Raw genomic sequence first — 20,750 nt, 5'->3', positions numbered from 1 at the left:
TGTTATCATCGTGCGAGTCATTTTTCAACCACAAAATGTTAGTATACTTTAGGACTTATTTTTGTACTTCATAATTGTTTTGGGCATACTTTGCATGGAAGGAAAATTGACGTGGTGATCTTTGTTTACATGAAAGTAGCATCATGCTAGCTAGTAGGGGGTAGGGCTTTCCTTAATGTCATGCAAATGAGCACCATGATGTGCCCGCCCTACACCCAGAGTAGGGCCCTGTCCACACGGCAACGGATTCAGGTGAATCTGATAAAATTGTTTATCGTTTCGGCCTGGTGTCCACACGGCAACGGCGTTTCGGGTGCCCCACAACGATATTTTTTGAGAACGGGTTCCAGAGTGGAAAAATCTGGCAACGGCGCCGTTGCGAAGTCGTCTGGATGAGTAGAACGGATTTGTTTACGATGACGTCACAACCACATGACTAGAACAAGCAGCACTCTCGCTGTTTTGTATGAACCACTGCATTGCATTCACTTTTGTATACAGCTTTTCTTTTAAATAAACAAGTAACTGAACCATTTCTTGAATTTCTTTTTTTTTATTGGATAAGACTGCTTTTCAAAATGTTCACACACAATATAAAAAGTTATATAAATTATATAAAAATGCTTTTCAAAATGTTCACACACAATAAGAAAATTAATATAAAACTATGCACACTAATAAAACTAATTTGTACACACAGAAGGCACGATTTCCTCGCATAGTCGCAGCCATCTTCTTGTTGTTGTGTGTTTGTTCCTGAGAGTGCTTCACACCGGGTAGAAGAAGGGGTTTATGCGCATGCGTCCTACTTCTTCTATTGTTCTGGTGTCTCCGATGGGACCGTCTTACAGCGCACGTAGAGGTGTGGCATGTGTATTGCATCGTTTTCAGCAAGCGTTGCGTTGCCACATGTACCTGATATTTTACTGATCCGTTGCCCATGTGGACGCGATATTTTTTTTAATAAAATCTCGTTGCCGTTGTCGTGTGGATGTAGCCTAACTGAGAAGGAAAACTTTGAGGGTGATTTTCTCCCTTTCCTGTTTTAAGAGGTATGCACTTTCAAAAGGCCACACGTTCTTCAAATATTGTCAGATCTCCACATGGAAGGCATCATTGGAAAGATTAGAAACTGTACTTTCTGAATCTGTCAATAACTCAAAATGCCCCCGGGCCGACATGTGTCCCTGGATTTCGTGATCTGACAAGACAGTGTGTGTGTGGTGTGTCCCCCCCGTCCTCATCCATTAGCTTGAGGAAATTTTGTAACTTCAGGAAGGTTTCATCAGACAAAGTTTTTTTTCGTCTTGTTTACAGTGAAGGACAAAGTACATCTCAATCTCCGAGATCTTACTGTAACAGTATTGTTCGACACTCTTTATCTGAGCAGCCAGGAGTTTTATATCTGCTCATGGTTTTAAACAAAGCGTGGTCTACCTATAAAGTCAAAGTACACCGGCATAGATAAAGCTGAAACGCACCTGATAACTTCCCACTACCTGCAATAAAAACAGCTATTCTGAGTGTAAACTGAACAGTACTTCCCATTACCTGATGGTGTCCTACTGGCTCCTTCTCCCTCCACCACTCTGACCCAGCTGGGTGCAACCCACACACACTCTTTCACAATATGACGATCAGCAGTTAATGGTGAGCTGCGATTTGCATTAAACCTGGAGGACATTATGAGGAAAAGCAAACAGAATGAACACTAAGTAAACTTTAAGTGACTTAAAGCAAGGCCTCGTTATTGTGCAACTCATCAGAATCAGTGGGTGTTCATTTTCTGATTAATTCCATTTTAAAGGACCTTGTATGCAGACTGTACATTTGTTTTATTTTTAAAAAAATATGTATAAATTTGGTTTTCCCTACTCCAAGACCTTACAAAGTGTACAGAACATCAATATTGTGTTTTATATTCATATATGGACAAATGTTTTACTGGGAAATACGCAACTTGCATTTTCCATATGAACTACATCTGGGACACGGAGTAACATTTTCCAATATCCTAACTCAAGAGGGAATTGTTTTGATAAAGTTGGGTACTTTGTGTTTGTGAATGTGTCCATATAATAAAAAGAAAGAAATCACACGCTGACTTGAAGATATGAAGTTTATCATCTTCTCGTGTTGAAAAACTAGTATTTTTCATACGAAATACAACCCCGATTCCAAAAAAGTTGGGACAAAGTACACATTGTAAATAAAAACGGAATGCAATGATGTGGAAGTTTCAAAACTCCATATTTTATTCAGAATAGAACATAGATGACATATCAAATGTTTAAACTGAGAAAATGTATAATTTAAAGAGAAAAATTAGGTGATTTTAAATTTCATGACAACAACACATCTCAAAAAAGTTGGGACAAGGCCATGTTTCCCACTGTGAGACATCCCCTTTTCTCTTTACAACAGTCTGTAAACGTCTGGGGACTGAGGAGACAAGTTGCTCAAGTTTAGGGATAGGAATGTTAACCCATTCTTGTCTAATGTAGGATTCTAGTTGCTCAACTGTCTTAGGTCTTTTTTGTCGTATCTTCCGTTTTATGATGCGCCAAATGTTTTCTATGGGTGAAAGATCTGGACTGCAGGCTGGCCGGTTCAGTACCCAGACCCTTCTTCTACGCAGCCATGATGCTGTAATTGATGCAGTATGTGGTTTGGCATTGTCATGTTGGAAAATGCAAGGTCTTCCCTGAAAGAGACGTCGTCTGGATGGGAGCATATGTTGCTCTAGAACCTGGATATACCTTTCAGCATTGATGGTGTCTTTCCAGATGTATTAGCTGCCCATGCCACACGCACTAATGCAACCCCATACCATCAGAGATGCAGGCTTCTGAACTGAGCGCTGATAACAACTTGGGTCGTCCTTCTCCTCTTTAGTCCGAATGACACGGCGTCCCTGATTTCCATAAAAAACTTCAAATTTTGATTTGTCTGACCACAGAACAGTTTTCCACTTTGCCACAGTCCATTTTAAATGAGCCTTGGCCCAGAGAAGACGTCTGCGCTTCTGGATCATGTTTAGATACGGCTTCTTTTAACTATAGTGTTTTAGCTGGCAACGGCGGATGGCACGGTGAATTGTGTTCACAGATAATGTTCTCTGGAAATATTCTTGAGCCCATTTTGTGATTTCCAATACAGAAGCATGCCTGTATATGATGCAGTGCCGTCTAAGGGCCCGAAGATCACGGGCACCCAGTATGGTTTTCCGGCCTTGACTCTGACGCACAGAGATTCTTCCAGATTCTCTGAATCTTTTGATGATATTATGCACTGTAGATGAGGATATGTTCAAACTCTTTGCAATTTTACACTGTCGAACTCCTTTCTGATATTGCTCCACTATTTGTCGGCGCAGAATTAGGGGGATTGGTGATCCTCTTCCCATCTTTACTTCTGAGAGCCGCTGCCACTCCAAGATGCTCTTTTTATACCCAGTCATGTTAATGACCTATTGCCAATTGACCTAATGAGTTGCAATTTGGTCTTCCAGCTGTTCCTTTTTTGTACCTTTAACTTTTCCAGCCTCTTATTGCCCCTGTCCCAACTTTTTTGAGATGTGTTGCTGTCATGAAATTTCAAATGAGCCAATATTTGGCATGAAATTTCAAAATGTCTCACTTTCGACATTTGATGTTGTCTATGTTCTATTGTGAATACAATATCAGTTTGAGATTTGTAAATTATTGCATTCCGTTTTTATTTACAATTTGTACTTTGTCCCAACTTTTTTGGAATCGGGGTTGTACATGATGGATCTGAGGGAAATATTTCAATAACATTGGCTGGTGTTGAGTGGTATATCAGATATATTCCATCAAGCTAGCATGATACTGAACGAGTCGAAGACAAATTCAATATCATGCTAGCTGAATGGAATATATCTGATATACCACGAAAAAAAAAAAGCCAGCCAACACTATAATAAACACATTCCTTTCGTGTGTTCAACACATCTCTTTCAAAATTCTCTCAAAATCTTCCGTATTTAACGACGCAAACCTGGCGGCCATGTTTGTTTCCAAATTGTCTCAGTTGCTCGCTAGTGCGGAAGTTTTACATCTACGATGTGTGACGTCATGTTGTCTTGACAACCATGCAATATCGTAAACCATATTCGATGCCCATTCTCCACTGGGTAGAGTGATGCAATACACGTAGGATAAGCGAGATGCTAACAATATTGCATGCTATCAAATGAAATGAATGAAACCTGCTAGAAAGGAATAGAATACACGTTTTTATTCCTTCAAAAAAGTGTCCCATATGTATAATAAATGCCCAATATTTCATTCTGACCACATCACTCCCGGTGTTTTCCTGCTGACTAGACGCACACTGCCAAAACGAAAATTCTTTTGATTAACTTGCGTATTTTGTTGTGGATGTGTCCATATAATATAAAGATCACCACATGGTTGCACGAAGATATGAGGTTGATCATCTTGTGTTGAAAATATCTGCACTCGTTTGCTTCACTCATTCATGAATACGTTCACTCCATCTTCACATAACCACGCAATATCTATATAAAATGTAATATACAGGGTGTTTCAAAAAATATTTCACAATCTAATAACTTTGCCAATTCTCGTTCAGTTGACCTCAAAGTTTAACAGCATGTGTGGAAACAGGTCAAATTTTTATGTTCAAATGTTTCTCATATCATCTGTAGCCGCTTTATCCTGTTCTACAGGGTCGCGGGCAAGCTGGAGCCTATCCCAGCTGACTATGGGCGAAAGGCGGGGTACACCCTGGACAAGTCGCCAGGTCATCACAGGGCTGACACATAGACACAGACAACCATTCACACTCACATTCACACCTACGGTCAATTTAGAGTCACCAGTTAACCTAACCTGCATGTCTTTGGACTGTGGGGGAAACCGGAGCACCCGGAGGAAACCCACGCGGACACGGGGAGAACATGCAAACTCCACACAGAAAGGCCCTCGCCGGCCACGGGGCTCGAACCCGGACCTTCTTGCTGTGAGGCGACAGCGCTAACCACTACACCACCGTGCCACCCTGTTCAAATGTTTTTTGTTTTTTTTAAAAATCTTTTTAGGTATAGAAATGCCATTCACTAGAAAAGAAAATGCATTGTGCGTGTTACAGTACGCTCGAACACAGTCGAACAAGACTGTGCAGCGTGAATTTATGAGAGAATTCTCTAAAAATGTACCAACCGCAATGAAGATTTGGACACGGCGCAAAAAGTTCAAAGACGAAGGCTGTCTGCGTCTCAGGCGGCGTGCATAATGAAAATTTGTGAAATCGTTCATGGAATCCACATACCTTTGAATTTCTCATTCAAATGTTGACGAATAAATCTTATATTGCTCAACATTAAGCCTGTTCAGTTTCATTTGCCTAGACTATGTAGTTTCTGGGATATTTACATCTCAAATATCACATTTTTTTGAAACACCCTGCATATACACACATACACACACCCCATTACAAAAGGGAAATTCCAGGTCAAAAATTACATTCAGGCTTTAAAGTGACATTTTAGAACTCAAAACAAATCAAATTATTATATAATCTTGCTTTAATATAAAGCAATTATTCCCACTTTGTCTTATTTGATCAACAAACTGATTCACCAGGAAATGAATTGGCGTTATTTTTGTCCCTATACATGTACAAAAACGGTACATAACGTATGACAAAGTTGACTTTTTTTTTTAAAGGACTAGCATAGGATGATTAACACTCTTGCGTAGTTTGCCAATCCCTGAACTAGACGTTGGTTACAAAACATGAAAAGCAGGTTATCACATTACTCAACGCTTACAGGTCAGTCATCGCTTAATTAGGCTATGGTTTTAAAATAGCAACGACGGTCACAGTCTCATCGAAATCTAACTGATGCAGGGTAAATATAATGCAAGCCGTTTTCTAATCAAATCGTTTCTAAAATGACCTTTCATACTTGTTAAAATATGCTCGATGATTCAAAACAGCACGGAGTAACATGACTAGTTGGGGGGGGAGGAAAAAAAAAACAACACATACCAGTAACAATTAGATTGCATGTTTGGGAACGAACTGGCGTGGAATTATTTAAATCATTTGCATCACCTACCCATCTGGATTGGACTTCTGACGCCAGTGGGTGGAGCTGGAGTCACTTGAGAATGACTGATTGCTGGGGGAGTTGCGCGTGTGGGGAGAGCGCCCCATCACAATGGAGCAAGCCAGGGCGTAGTTATCGGAGCCTGGAGAATACCTGAGAGAGGAGAATCCGGTCAGCTTCACTACACACTATATTAGAGGAGGAAGTAACAGCACAATCAGTGAAACCTGCAAGTCAGCAGTCTTGACAAAATAAATAATGCGTTAGTTCGAGCAATAAAGCTCTTTAAAAGAGAAACCAGCAGAGTGCATTAACAGAGTTAAAAGCAGCATCAACAGCAATTTTGACCAACTTGCGCGCATGTTCACATACACGCTTTATCATGTAATGTCTAAAAGTCTAAGTGATGAGTGAATGCTTCCTCTGGGAACTAGATCGGTTCAATTCCATTTTATTTATATCGTGCTTTTAACAATGGACGTAGTCAAACATTTGTAGTTCAACTGGCCTACCTACCACCATCTGGGGGAGAAAATGATCAGATATTAAAGTGTTTCCTCAATTCACATAAAACTGATTTTTTTTTTTTAATTTTAAATCAGCTCACACCCATTTATTGCAATAAAGACACATGATTTTTATCATAAATATCAGATATTTGTGTGTGTGTGTGTGTGTGTGTGTGTGTGTGTGTATATATGGTATGTAGCATATATATATTTTTGCAATTATATTTATATAGATATTTATGAAGTGTATATTTTATATATATTTGTAATTAAATATTTATATAGATATTTATGAAGTGTATATATATGGAATGTAGTATATATTTAATTTTGTAATTAAATATTTATATAGATATTTATGAAGTGTATATATGGTATGTATTTTTATAGGTGTATTAATGTAGTTTGGATTTCGGGGTAGTTAAAAAGGGGTGGGAAATTTAAAAAAAAAAAAGAAAAAAGTACAACAGCATGTGTTTCCTCAATTCACATAAAACTGATTTATTTTTATTTTAATATCAGCTCACATCCATTTATTGCAATAAGACACGATTTTTATCATAAATATCAGATATTTATGAAGTGTATATATGGTATGTAGCATATATATATTTTTGTAATTATATATTTATATAGATATTTATGGTATATATATATAAATAAATATTTATACAGATATTTATGAAGTGTATATATGGTATGTAGCATATATATATTTTTGTAATTATATAGATATTCATGAAGTGTATATATGGTATGTATTTTTATAGGTGTATTAATGTAGTTTGGATGTCGGGGTAGTTAAAAAGGGGTGGGAAATTAAAAAAAAAAAAAATTGTACTTCTTCCCACCCCTTGTTCGAACAATGTGCGGTGTATTGTAATGTCTTAGCTCATGTTATTTTATTTATTCTTTTTTTTTGTCACTTTCTAGTTTTCTTTCTTTTGTATGTACAAATAGTTACATACATTTTTTTATACATGTTCGAAATAAAATAAATTCATTCATTCATTGGGTCAGATGCACACGTGACTATGAGAGAAGGCAAAGTGCAGTGGCTTTACGATAAAGCCCTAGTTGAAAGACTGAATGTAGCTCTACTAGCCAGACACATTTCAACCCTCAAAAGCAGGAGGTTGGAAACATTTCATTAAATTTACCCATTAGGATCTGAGCACTACCTTTTAGCGTTCAGTGGTCGGCCTTCGCTGGACACACTGCGAGGGAGGAGCGAACCACGTCTTGCGTAGTCCGAATTCTGCGTCTTGCTTAGTGTTACCCCTTGGCCTTGGTTGACATTTCGAGTCTGAGAAGTGCAGACCACAGTCTGTGGAGGAGCGGTGGGTCGAGGCCACTTCTCATTGCTATTGCGAAAGGGGAACTTGTACTCATAAGGCATGCCCTCCTTGTGGTTTTTGTAGTCCACTAGTGGCATGTGGTATATCTCCGAGCAACCTCTTCAGGGGGAAGGAAAAAAAAAGCAAACATTCATTCGCTCAGTAATTTAACCACCAGCCACAGTGCAGATAAATGAGGTTCTAACAACCACAAAACCGCGGTTAGGAAGTTGAGAAATTGTGACGACCCAGATAAATCCGAGGCAATGGCATCAAATATAAATCAAATATAGCCCTGAGGGCACAAATGATAAAGGTCATCCGTTCATTCATTTTTACAGGGTTTTTTATTTTATTTTGCAAGTTCATTCATGATTCTCAAATAAGCATCTCAACATCCCAGCATGCACAATACTGTTACCATGGCTGCATCAAAGCAATCTGGGCCATTCATCATTTATGAGATGAGATAAATGCGGCCCTATTTAGAACGCAATATCAGGCAGCTATCTTCTAAACCTGAAGGCAGCAATAATCTCCTGCAACCTCAATGAAAATATTATAACATTTAGCACTGTTCAACACAAAAATCACCTGCGGGGAGTGGAGTCCTCATGTGGAGGGATGATCACCACTCGGACCGTCACGGAGGTGCGCAGCAGGTCGATGATTTGCTCGTGCGACAGCGTTGCCACGGCCACCTTGCAGATCTCCACCAATCGGCTGCCCTGCCTCAACCCTGCCTGCCACGCGTAGCCGTAGGGCTCGACGTCGGCTACAACGCCCTCAAAATTCACATGGAACCCGAGCTGGCCCAGAGCGTTCCTCCTCAGAGTCATCTCCTTCGTCTGACTGCCCTTAGTCACTAGCTGAGGAATAAACAAACAAGATGCCAGCAAGTCAAAACTCTTGTAGGCAGGTATGAATTATTACAACAAGAGGACCAAATCTGAAACAGGATGTTCAAGAAGCGCATATGGCCGTTATGGTCTGGTGTCCACAAACCTTTGGCCATACGGTCTAGTTACAAGTGATAACTCCTACAGACCCTAAAACAAGCATAGCTGTAACCAGGAGTGCTGTACTTTTAAACAGGTCTGTGGGGAATTAAATGACACCAAAAAGCCACAAAGCTCCAGTGATGCAAGACTGATGGCACTTCTTGCTTTTACAAATCTTTTTAGTTTTCTCTCCCTTATATCCTGCTACAACTGCATGCAAATAGCACCATCACACTGCTTTGCACAACTGTTTTACCTGTATACTCAATGGACCCACTTTGCAATGGGCTACCTGCGTCACTCTCATGAAGCGCTCATGTTCGACATGGTCTTAGACTGGTCACATTATTTGCACTTTATGTAGCAAGTTGTGAACAGTCATGCCACAGTTTTGTACGTTGCACTACATGCATATATCAGCATAATACCAAATAAACAAACCCTTTACTTAAATACTAAAGTGCATCAAGTCTGAATTACTATAATCTTAAATTACAAAGGCTCACACTCACCTCCAAACGTCTGACGACCTCGCCAAAGTCCTCCGTGTTGTTATTGATGGATCGCAGCGAAACACTCTCTCCACGCTCATAGAAGATCTTCATGGAGGCGGGGCTTCCTAGCGACCAGCCAATCACATCTCTTGTGGAGCAGTTGAATGCCAAGGCTTTGATTTCCTGGTCCAGGATGATGATAAACTCGTTGGAGATGGCCAGCAGTCCTTCACGCTCCGCACCCATTGCCAGGTCCTCTAAATGCACTGCCCATGTGATGGCGCCCAGGCTGCGCAGCTCTGCCCCCGCGTAAGGGCGGATTTTCTCCTTTCTCTTATGTGCCAGAGAGATGAAAGGAAATTTTCCAGATGATTCCACCGGTGTACTGGTGACATGCCGCTCAGCCAGGTCACGCAGATACTCCTGACGTGTGCGTGTGGCCATGGCACCAAACTTGGACGATTTGTGAGCGGCGTTCTCAGCGTTGACAACTTTTGTCAGAAGGAACTCTCTGAACACAGTGGACTTGGGTAAAGTCACTTCTTTGGGGATTGGAGGTCCAAACGAGGGCACATCACTTGAGCGACTGACAGCCACACTGTGAGCAAAGCATCAAGACCGAAAACCCTGATCAATTTCTAAAGGGCATTCAATATAAACAACTGCTGCATTACTTTGTAAACATAAAAACTAGAAGGAAATATATATGAGATGTGAGATTTCATTTCTGCAAACGTGTGATGTGCTTGCTATAGGCGTTGCCCAAGTCCATGTTCCTCAAATGTTCAAAACAAGATCGACTGTGAGCTACTGCTCACTTGCGTATCCCCCCCGACTCTCGCTTATATCAGAATGCAAGCAATCGAAGGAATAGGACACTTATTATGAATGCTGACTTCAAGAAATAATTAGCTCTGAAACAAGTAAAAGAGCAGTGTCTCTCCCCAGATATTTCAAATAGCATCCTGGTAAACTGTCATTTTGAAATAGCATCAAAATCCACCCTAAATGTTTCAGAAATACATTCAGTTGGTAAACAGGAAGTCGATGTACGACAGACCTGAAAATGGTAAACACGGTATAGAACCCCAAGCTGAAGCTCGGTACCAAATATCAAGCAGTTGTGATTTGTAGTTGCTGAGAAAACTGTTACAAAAATTTTGTAAATCCACGCCTATAGGTCTCGTAAATACATTGTCAGTAAACAGGAAGTTGATGTGCGACAGGCCTGAAAACAGTAAACACGGTATAGAACCCCAAGCTGAAGCTCGGTACCAAATATCAAGCAGTTGAGTTTTGTAGTTGCTGAGAAAAAAAAAGTGTTACGAAAATTTTGTAAATCCATGTGATAGGTCTCGTAAATACATTCAGTTAGTAAACAGGAAGTTGATGTGCGACAGACCTGAAAACGGTATAGAACCCCAAACTGAAGCTTGGTACCAAATATCAAGCAGTTGTGATTTGTAGTCGCTGAGCAAAGTGTTGAAAATTTTGTAAATCCACACCTATAGGTTTCGTAAACACATTCAGTCAGTAAACAGGAAGTTGATGTACGACAGGCCTGAAAACGGTACACATGGTATAGAACCCCAAGCTGAAGCTCGGTACCAAATATCAAGCAGTTGTGATTTGTAGTTGCTGAGAAAAAAAAAAAAAAAGTGTTACGAAAATTTTGTAAATCCAAGTGATGGGTCTCGTAAATACATTCAGTTAGTAAACAGGAAGTTGATGTGCGACGGACCTGAAAATGGTATAGAACCCCAAGCTGAAGCTCGGTACCAAATATCAAGCAGTTGTGATTTGTAGTTGCTGAGAAAAAAAAAAAAGTGTTACGAAAATTTTGTAAATCCATGCGATAGGTCTCGTAAATACATTCAGTCGGTAAACAGGAAGTTGATGTACGACAGGCCTGAAAATGGTAAACATGGTATAGAACCCCAAGGTGAAGCTCGGTACCAAATATCAAGCAGTTGTGATTTGTAGTTGCTGAGAAAAAAAAAAAAAAAGTGTTACGAAAATTTTGTAAATCCATGCGATAGGTCTCGTAAATACATTCAGTCGGTAAACAGGAAGTTGATGTGCGACGGACCTGAAAACGGTATAGAACCCCAAGCTGAAGCTCGGTACCAAATATCAAGCAGTTGTGATTTGTAGTTGCTGAGGAAGAAAAAAAAAAAAAAAAAAAGTGTTGCAAAAATTTTGTAAATCCACGCCTATAGGTTTTGTAAACACATTCAGTCAGTAAACAGGAAGTTGATGTCGACAAACCTGAAAACGGTATAGAACCCCAAGCTGAAGCTCGGTACCAAGTGACTATGATTTGTGGTGGTGAGGTGTTCAAACAGACGGCGATACGGACAGAGGAAAACTAGTATTTCTCCCCCTTTGGAGTGGGGTTATAATTATTTCCTATAACATTTACCAAGTGCTTTGATGCAGAACATTTAAATATAGTCACAAGTCACTGCTGTACTGAAAATATGAAGGGGAAAATAAAAAAAAAAAAGGCGGTTCTTAAATTTATCCTACAAAATAGCAAAGCCTGAAACCACCACTAGAAAAAGAACAGTGGTTTGGCAGCACCTACTTCCAAACCCCCCCCACACACACACACACAAAAGAGCACTATTTAGTCAGGTTTCTTGCTTGGCATGCTTTGTAAAGGGACAAAAGAAGTAGGTCGAGTGGACTCTCCCTCGGGATAGCTGGAAAGTAGTACTAGGAAGGTCAAAGTGAGGTAAAAAGCAAAGAAAAATTCCATCATCATCAGGCAAAAAAAAAAAAAAATTTTCCTTTGGCTATTGTTCCTGCCAAGCCTTTATACATTCCTGCACAAAGAAGGGTGTGAACCTTCCAAAAGACAGTTTTTATTGGGTTACAAACTTCTGCTACTGCTTCACGATGCTGTAACTGACCACCACTGAATTCCTCCCCCCACACACACACCATCAGTAACAGGCTCCTATTTATCTGGAAACACAATGACTAGGTAGTGAGACAGTACAAAAACAAGGACGAACACAGATAATTCACTACAAGGACACCACAAATTGATGATTAAAAATGTTATACAGCAGTGGACCCAAAGTAAAACTTGAAAGACCCGGCTCATGGTCGCACCAAACTCGTTGCTAGACTAAAGAAAAAATAAAACTAGGTAGGTCACTTGGGCAAAAGTGTCCGTCTGGAAACGAGAATGGAAACACATGGAAATTAGTGTGCAAATAGGCGGATCTTCAAATTCATACCACGTGCTGAAGTTGCATGAAAAAAATCCAAACTGTTGAATTTAGAAACGTGAAAAAAAAATGGGTTAGCCAGGATTTCTGACTAAGGTAGATTCATAAATATTATTATAGAAAGAGCCAAGCTAAAAGGATTTCTAAGAGGATGCGTCGTTGTAAATGGATTTAATCTTCATTGCTACTGCTATATGGCTAGCTCACCTGCCAGGACTTTCAAGTTGCACTCATAGATGTTTATAATCTCCACAGCTAATGCTAAGCACCAAGATGAGAGAACCTGAAAAAAAAAAAAATTCAGAAAACCTGCTTGACCTACATTAACTCAAATGTTTGATGCTATTCGGCTCAAAGCTACATCAAGCAGACACCAGCACCCTGCAATATGCAGACACCTCTCCATTTGTGACCTAAATCAGTGTCTGGGGGTGGGGGGGGCAGAACACCTCACCTCACAACACCCCATGCTGCAATGTTACGATCAAAAGAGAAAATAAGGGTGTATTCAGACCAGGATAGTTCAATAGTTCACTTGCTTTGGTCCGAACCAAATGTTTTTTTTATTTTTTCATTTTGGTGCGGTTCGCTTTCACACTGTACATTTTAGTAAGCGGACCAAAATCTGTCAACAAAGCCACGCGCCCTGAGGTCGTCCAGCTATAGAGATCTTGCAGTCACGTGACCGGAAAGTACACAACCCCCATCTTGTCGGTCAAAAACACAGCTGAATACTGCTGCACTCGTGTACAGAATGGATCAATTTCAACCGACGGACTACACAGCTCATTTTTCTAATAAACAGATAACTAGATACATGTCTAAAATAAACGATCTACAGATTTGTGACCCTTATGGCTTACCGGACGGAGTTTTCACGACCGGATTTTGAACTGCCAGCGGAATACCCGGACGTGTATGATTACCTCATCAACTTTCCCTCGCTATTCAGTGGTGAAGCACTGCGTGCTTATAAATCTCTGGACAGTTTTCTTTACAGAAATTCAGGATTTGTCAGCGACTCAGATGTGGCATCTTGTAAACAAGAAAATAATACTCATTGGATGGGTAAGTCGCTTAAGTATTGAGTACAGCACTGACCAGCCGATTAAAGAATAGAATAAGGTAATTCCAAATCGTCCATGTTGTTTACATGGATCTGGCGTTGGAGAGGTAGAGGCTTGGCAGTGGAGGTTTGAGTGGCTGTTTTCTGAGCTTAGTCAATAGGCCGGCTCTGCCTGTAGCCTCGCTTTTGCTTTGGCTCCCGGCGCCGCCTCCTTCGCTTTGCTTCCAATAACAATCCACGGAGACCCCGCTGGTCTCGCCATCTCGTCCGGAATGTTATTTATTTATTTTTTTCTCGTCCGGAATGTTGTGCATGCGATGGAAATCGCTACAAACTGTCATTTTCTGCTGGAAACCAATGTCCAGTAAGTCCATACGGTTGTAGTGGATATTGAAGTCCGGTACAGACGAACAACACGCAAAAATACACACAAAAAACATGCACAGGTAGGGAGAGCTTGTAGCCGCAGCCGTTGTAGTAGAATTGTATATAGTAGGGTTTTCCAGAAGAAAAGGTAGAAGTAAAAGCAGAAGTAGAAACAGAAGTAGAAGGCGGAATATGGCGTTTGACCGACACGATGGCGTCCATCACAATCTGGATCGGCTGTGACGTCACATGCAAGTGCTCCATTGGTCAGAGACGACACGCGCACAAAGCATTAAAGTGCCATTCCACCATTGGATGTACTCTTTGGCATAAAATACAATATATTTTATGACAACATGACTAGACAGAAATCTTTTAGCTTCAAAATGATATATCAAACAATTTTTTGACTCAGTGGATACAATGCAATAAACTACTTTCACATTGCCCGTAATGCTTTGTGCCTTGGGGGGGGGGGGTAACCAAAATATAAACAAACATGCTGTCGCACACTGACCGTAATCTTTCGAATTTAAATCTCCCTTAAACCCTCAAAGAAGTGTCAAAACTAAACCAAAGCTTAAAGAAACCTGCAAAGCCTTTTCTGTGGACTTTGAGAAATCAAATCTGTTTAAAAAATAAATAAATAAATCCACCCGCTTGTAAGTATCGTATGGAATGCTTTGAACATCTCTACTTCGGGTGACAGAGCAGCCTTCTTCGTCTGTCATCACGGGTGTTCCAACAATTACTGACCTGCAGAAGAGCTGAGAAAGATCAAACACTGATCATAGAAGAACCCACAGCGAAATCATTTTTTTTGCTGGGTGCTGGTTACAACGAGAAAGCCGTAAGAAAATACAAAAAAACGCTTCGTGCATGGGAACACAAGCCAGGAATTCACTCAGTCAAGGTCAGTGCTGTAAACACAGCAGAACGGTCATTTAAATTGATTTTGATTTCCTTTACTTGGATTTTCCTATGCGACCAGATTTCAACAATCTTTGGGCTGTTAGAGGAAACTTAGAACTACAGGATCAAATACTCCATTCAATCTCCCTACAGAAACACTAAAAGGGGAAGGACATGTACACTACCGTTCAAAAGTTTGGGGTCACTTTGAAATGTCCTTATTTTTGAAAGAAAAGCACTGTTCTTTTCAATGAAGATCACTTTAAACTAATCAGAAATACACTATACCAGACCTGGGCATTTTACGGCCCGCGGGCCGCATCCGGCCCTTTGGTTCATTCTGACCGGGCCGCGTAAGGTTAATGAGAAATTACAAAATAAACGTATTTTCTAATTTTACCTCATGCATGGACTGAATGTGCATTGCTTTTATTTTGAAGTTGTGTTTAACAAAAACGCAATGCGCGCGACATGAACATGACATGAAATCCCACAAAACCTAATCCCGCGATAACTACTTCCGTAATTTGTCCAGACCAACCACAAACTTGTACGTCATCCTTCAAACAGTCCAGCCAATCACATAGTGTGACATCACCAGCAGGCGCCGGAGCCGATCTCTGGCAAAAAGCACCAAATGTGGGCATCATTATTATAATATGATGTATCTTGCTTGATATTTGGAGTAGAGAGACAATATTGTCATGTCTTTATTGTGTTTTGGGGTGAATGTGACTGGAAAAAAAAAAAAAGTACAAACGTTCACATTTTGTTAACCATTGTTTTGGGAAATTTGATTGAATAAATGACATTTTTTGTAAGGCAACCTCGTTTTTTCCAGACTCTTACCAGTCTTAGCAGCTTGTAAAAACAATGTTATTTATTGCTTTATATAAAGAAATACAATTAATATTATGCAGAATTTAGTTCAGCCTTTTGGTCCGGCCCTCCACAAAATTGTTTCTCATGTGGCCCCATGGAAAAAATAATTGCCCACCCCTGCTCTATACATTGCTAATGTGGTAAATGACTATTCTAGCTGCAAATGTGTGGTTTTTGGTGCAATATCTCCATAGGTGTATAGAGGCCCATTTCCAGCAACTCTCACTCCAGTGTTCTAATGGTACAATGTGTTTGCTCATTGCCTCAGAAGGCTAATGGATGATTAGAAAACCCTTGTACAATCATGTTAGCACAGCTGAAAACAGTTGAGCTCTTTAGAGAAGCTATAAAACTGACCTTCCTTTGAGCAGATTGAGTTTCTGGAGCGTCACATTTGTGGGGTCGATTAAATGCTCAAAATGGCCAGAAAAACGGCTCGACTATATTTTCTATTCATTTTACAACTTATGGTGGTAAATAAAAGTGTGACTTTTCATGGAAAAACACAAAATTGTCTGGGTGACCCCAAACCTTTGAACGGTAGTGTAAGCTTACTTACACTGCATCGTTTGCGCTTTGTTTTGGGAGTTTTTCCTCCAATAAAGTTGTCCTTTTCAGTTCTTTGACTTGTCCTGGTTTTTTGCACTTTTTATGACTAAAAACACAAAGACCAAGGGGTCGTAGGCTTCATGACTTGGATCATCAGACTTTACTCCACCACTGAAGTGTGCAGAACACAGTCGCGTGTTGTCTGTCGGTGTAAAATTGATGGCGAATTCTGTCTAACCACGCTTTGATGCTTAGCCTCCAAGTATTCTATAAAACTTAGAATCCGGAAAAGTTGTTTTTCCCCCCCATGTGAATTCGAAGAAAATAGCTGAGGTTATCTGACTTTGTAAACAAAATATAGCACCTGGTTACTGCGAGTTGGCCTAGCCTGTCCGCGTCTCGATCGGGAGTTCTACTCACGGTCAGGTCATACCAAAGACCATCATAAAAAACGGTACCTACTGCCATCAGGCAAGGCACGCCGCAATACAGATGCGAGTGAGGAGTCAAACTCTCGCGGTTACCAGAGGACTAGCCCCCCACTGTAACCCTAGCTATGTAATAGGCGAGAGGCTGAGGGCTATGGAAACGGAGATCACATGGCGTGGGAAGGGACTTTGACTTTTTTGACCCCCCCCCAAGGCACTATGGGTATGTGAAAGAGAATACAACAAGTGTGACCAGCTTTACTTCACACGTCAGCCATTTGAGACTTTTTACGCTCTTGAATGCATTCAGCTTGGAGATTTGGAGTCCTTTGCAGCCCAGTGAGAGAAGCTCAATCTTTTAAAGTGTCTCAGGTGTAGGTTCGGAGGGAGACAAGCGGAAGGACAACAATTACGGACACAAATGACTGTGGCTTCATTTAAAATACACCGGATTTCTTGCTGTGGGTTGGTCCATTTTGAAAACTGCGTTTAGAACTTTTGATTTCAAACTACTATAGTTTAAGTTCATAGGCACAGATTACAACACATTTTTATAATTCTAGCACATAGGGAAAGCTGTAGTGGTGCGTCGTATTATCGGTATACCAACATATCGCAGTGCAGCTTGGGGGGGGGGGGGGGGGGGGGGAAATAAAAATAAAAGATATGTATCGCCATACGATTTTGACATATCGGTTCAGTTGGGTTCACTCGGGAATCCTCGTAAGTTTCCGTAAATAGTTCGTCTAATCATGGAAACACTGAAGATATTTGATCAACCGCTTTCGTTTTTTCATTTCAATGTATAAATCTTGAATAATATAATAATTCGCTAGTGTATTTATTGGTTTTGAGATGATAAATAAATAGAAGGTTCCAGAATCCCTTGCTCAAATGCGAAAAATAGCTGCTTGGTCACGCTTTCAAAATGGCGGCCTCCGTTGGCACCGATGACTACAAGTTCAACATTGTGAAAAATCCTAAGGGAAAGGCTGCTGTTTGGCAGCACTTCGGCTTAATTATTCAGAAGGGTGAAAGCAGGAGTGAAGAAAACGTTGCTGGGTGCAAAACTTGTAAAGCTATAGTTAAGTGTAGTGGGGGAACAACTAATCTAACATTTGAGACACCATCATCCGAGTGTCTCGGCCGTTTCGTCGCGCAGCGCTGTTAATAGCAAAACCCCCATGGAATTACAACAGACGAGCACTCTACATATTTCACATTCTGCGCCAAAACAACAAACTATAAATAATGCGTTTTCTAGTACCAAGAAATACCAGAGTACATCTGAAAAAGCGCAACGAATCACTTCTAAAATAGCAAGATTCATCGTGAAAGACACGAGGCCATACAGCATGGTGGAATCCAAGGAGTTCAGGGAAATGCTGGCTGAATGTGAGCGCTGGTATCAAGTGCCATCGAGAAAAACTTTATCAGAGGTCATCATTCCCAAAATGTATTCCCAAGTTTACGAAGACGTTAAAAGCAGCTTACAACATGCTGAATTGGTAAGGAATTTGTTTTACTGCAAGCACAATCACAGTAACACATACATGCATAAATTACTTAGTTTATCTGATTTATTTTTTTGAATTAATTTGACTGTCAATAGGTAACTGGAATAAAACTTAAAACAAGTTGTGTTTTAAACAGCACAACATTGCATTTCATTATGTGGTAGAATATATAAATCATAATTAAAAAAAAAAAAAAAAATCAGTAACTTAAGTATGCTGAAGCCCAGTGTGAAGCTGACTTTATCTAGGGTAGGACATTATTGATGTCAGACAGACAGACAGAATCTTGTATCTGGCTGGAAGTGACGGCCTTTTACTTGCGTTTTTCCATTCTTTACAAAAAGCTGCCAGGCGTGTTGTGATTTTTTTTTTCCTCTATGCTCAAACATTACAGTGTTTGTCGAACATTATTTTTTTAATTATTCAAATTTGTGTAGATTGACTACATTGTAACTTCTTTTTACACGCAGGCTATTCAGCAAAGTACTAGTACATCTCATTATCTCTAGCCGCTTTATCCTGTTCTACAGGGTCGCAGGCAAGCTGGAGTCTATCCCAGCTGACTACGGGTGAAAGGCAGGGTACACCCTGGACAAGTCGCCAGGTCATCACAGGGCTGACACACAGACACAGACAACCATTCACACCCACATTCACACCTACGGTCAATTTAGAGTCACCAGTTAACCTAACCTGCATGTCTTTGGACTGTGGGGGAAACCAGAGCACCCAGAGGAAACCCACGCGGACACGGGGAGAACATGCAAACTCCGCACAGAAAGGCCCTCGCCGGCCACGGGGCTCGAACCCGGACCTTCTTGCTGTGAGGCGACAGCGCTAACCATTACACCACCGTGCCGCTGTACTAGTACATGTAATAGTTAAATAGTTAATAAATCACATTCGTTTAATAATGATTACATTTGTTTCCTTACATAATTGTTTTGCTTAAAGGGGAACAGAGGGCAATATATAGAGCAAATATAACAATAAAACACACATTAACGAACCTTATTCAAGACTTACAAAAGTTTTTTGTTCTAAGGTTGGAAAGTTATAGTGTTTTGAAAGTAGCTCGAGCAAACTATTTCCGCAGTTTGAACAGCCCGCCATGATATTAATTTCATCCAATCAGAATGCACGTTCATTTTCTCTGCGTAACACTCATGACGTATGTATGTGCCCAGTTGTGTTGGCTCATTGAGGTTGGGAATAGCACGTGTGAATCGGAAAGTAGGATGAATTGTAAGTGATCGGCTACACAATGCCACAGTGTGTTGCTTTCGGGTGTAGTAACAGGACCGATGGAAAGCATAACGATCCTCCAGACGTGTCTTTTCACTCGTTTCCGCTGAAAAACACCCAGCGAGTTCGAGCTTTCTTCTCTTCTTTCGTCATCACCGGAGTCGAGAGTACCTCTCCTAGGTTCAAACTGGTACCCTTCTAAGCCATAGCCTGCTTGCAGTGTGTCTTGCGGGATCGCTTCGTATGATTCAACAGAGCTGTCGCTTTCACTTGATGCGCCCGACGCCATGATTACACGCTTATCTCCTAGTGCAGTGACGTCACGGTCTTTTAAAAATGGCGACTCTTGTGCCGTTTAGCGTACTGACTATTATATTTACAATTACCAAGATATTTCGTTGTTTTCTAGTATATAAATTTGATAGAATACTTAATACGTTACTTTGTCACATCAGCAACTGTATATATTATATTTGGTACCCCTTTAAAGAAAAGAAATGCCATCCTTACACTAAAATATCATGATACGCATCACGATACACTGATCATGTATCGCAATACAAAAATTCTCATGATACCCAATCCCTAGAAATCTGCCACTTCTACTGTAACAAAAGTGTGCAGTATTATTGCTCACTGGACTCAAGGACTTGCTCACAAGTCTCTTACATTCCCAAAGTGCAGATTTTGAGGTGGAACTCAGGGTTAAGGGGACCATTTGGGACTCGTCTGAAGTCAGCTCTTGCCTTGAACGTGGATATCCATAGTGACAACCTATGGCAAATACTTCAATATCTTCTCTGCTGTCCATCTTATCTATTCAAAAGCCAATGACGCCAACATAGCTACATCAACCTATCAGGATGGCTAATAAATCTCTTAACTAAAATTGTATTAACGGATTACAAGACTGTAGAAATGTTAATAAAGTTGAATATAATGGTTAACAATACTACCTTGTTACCGAGTTATTGCTGTCAATATCACTTTCCTGAGAATTAGAGTACATTACAAACACTTGCACAACTGAAGAACTCCTTCCCAAAACATCCTTTTTGTTTAGAAAGTGTCCCCCCTACCTGGTTCTTTTCACTACCTAGCATAT

The 20,750-nt window shown here is 40.4% G+C and overlaps 1 protein-coding gene across 5 annotated transcripts in view; it reads right to left on the bottom strand.

Annotated features, from left to right (window-relative positions):
• LOC132894329 (signal-induced proliferation-associated 1-like protein 1) overlaps positions 1 to 20,750 on the bottom strand; it is a 138,950-nt gene that overhangs the window by 21,235 nt on the left and 96,965 nt on the right. For all 5 annotated transcript variants that reach the window (XM_060934002.1, XM_060934005.1, XM_060934006.1 and 2 more), the window contains exons 8-12: positions 9,460 to 10,039; positions 8,541 to 8,815; positions 7,791 to 8,066; positions 6,110 to 6,253; positions 1,552 to 1,673 (exon numbers count right to left, since the gene is read on the bottom strand). In XM_060934002.1, coding sequence (XP_060789985.1) covers positions 1,552 to 1,673; positions 6,110 to 6,253; positions 7,791 to 8,066; positions 8,541 to 8,815; positions 9,460 to 10,039 — 1,397 coding nt within the window. The remainder of the gene's footprint in view (positions 1 to 1,551; positions 1,674 to 6,109; positions 6,254 to 7,790; positions 8,067 to 8,540; positions 8,816 to 9,459; positions 10,040 to 20,750) is intronic.

This window comes from Neoarius graeffei, chromosome 11 (assembly GCF_027579695.1).
Source record: "Neoarius graeffei isolate fNeoGra1 chromosome 11, fNeoGra1.pri, whole genome shotgun sequence".
Taxonomy (NCBI): Eukaryota; Metazoa; Chordata; class Actinopteri; order Siluriformes; family Ariidae; genus Neoarius; species Neoarius graeffei.
This window is presented reverse-complemented; position numbering and strand designations above follow the sequence as displayed.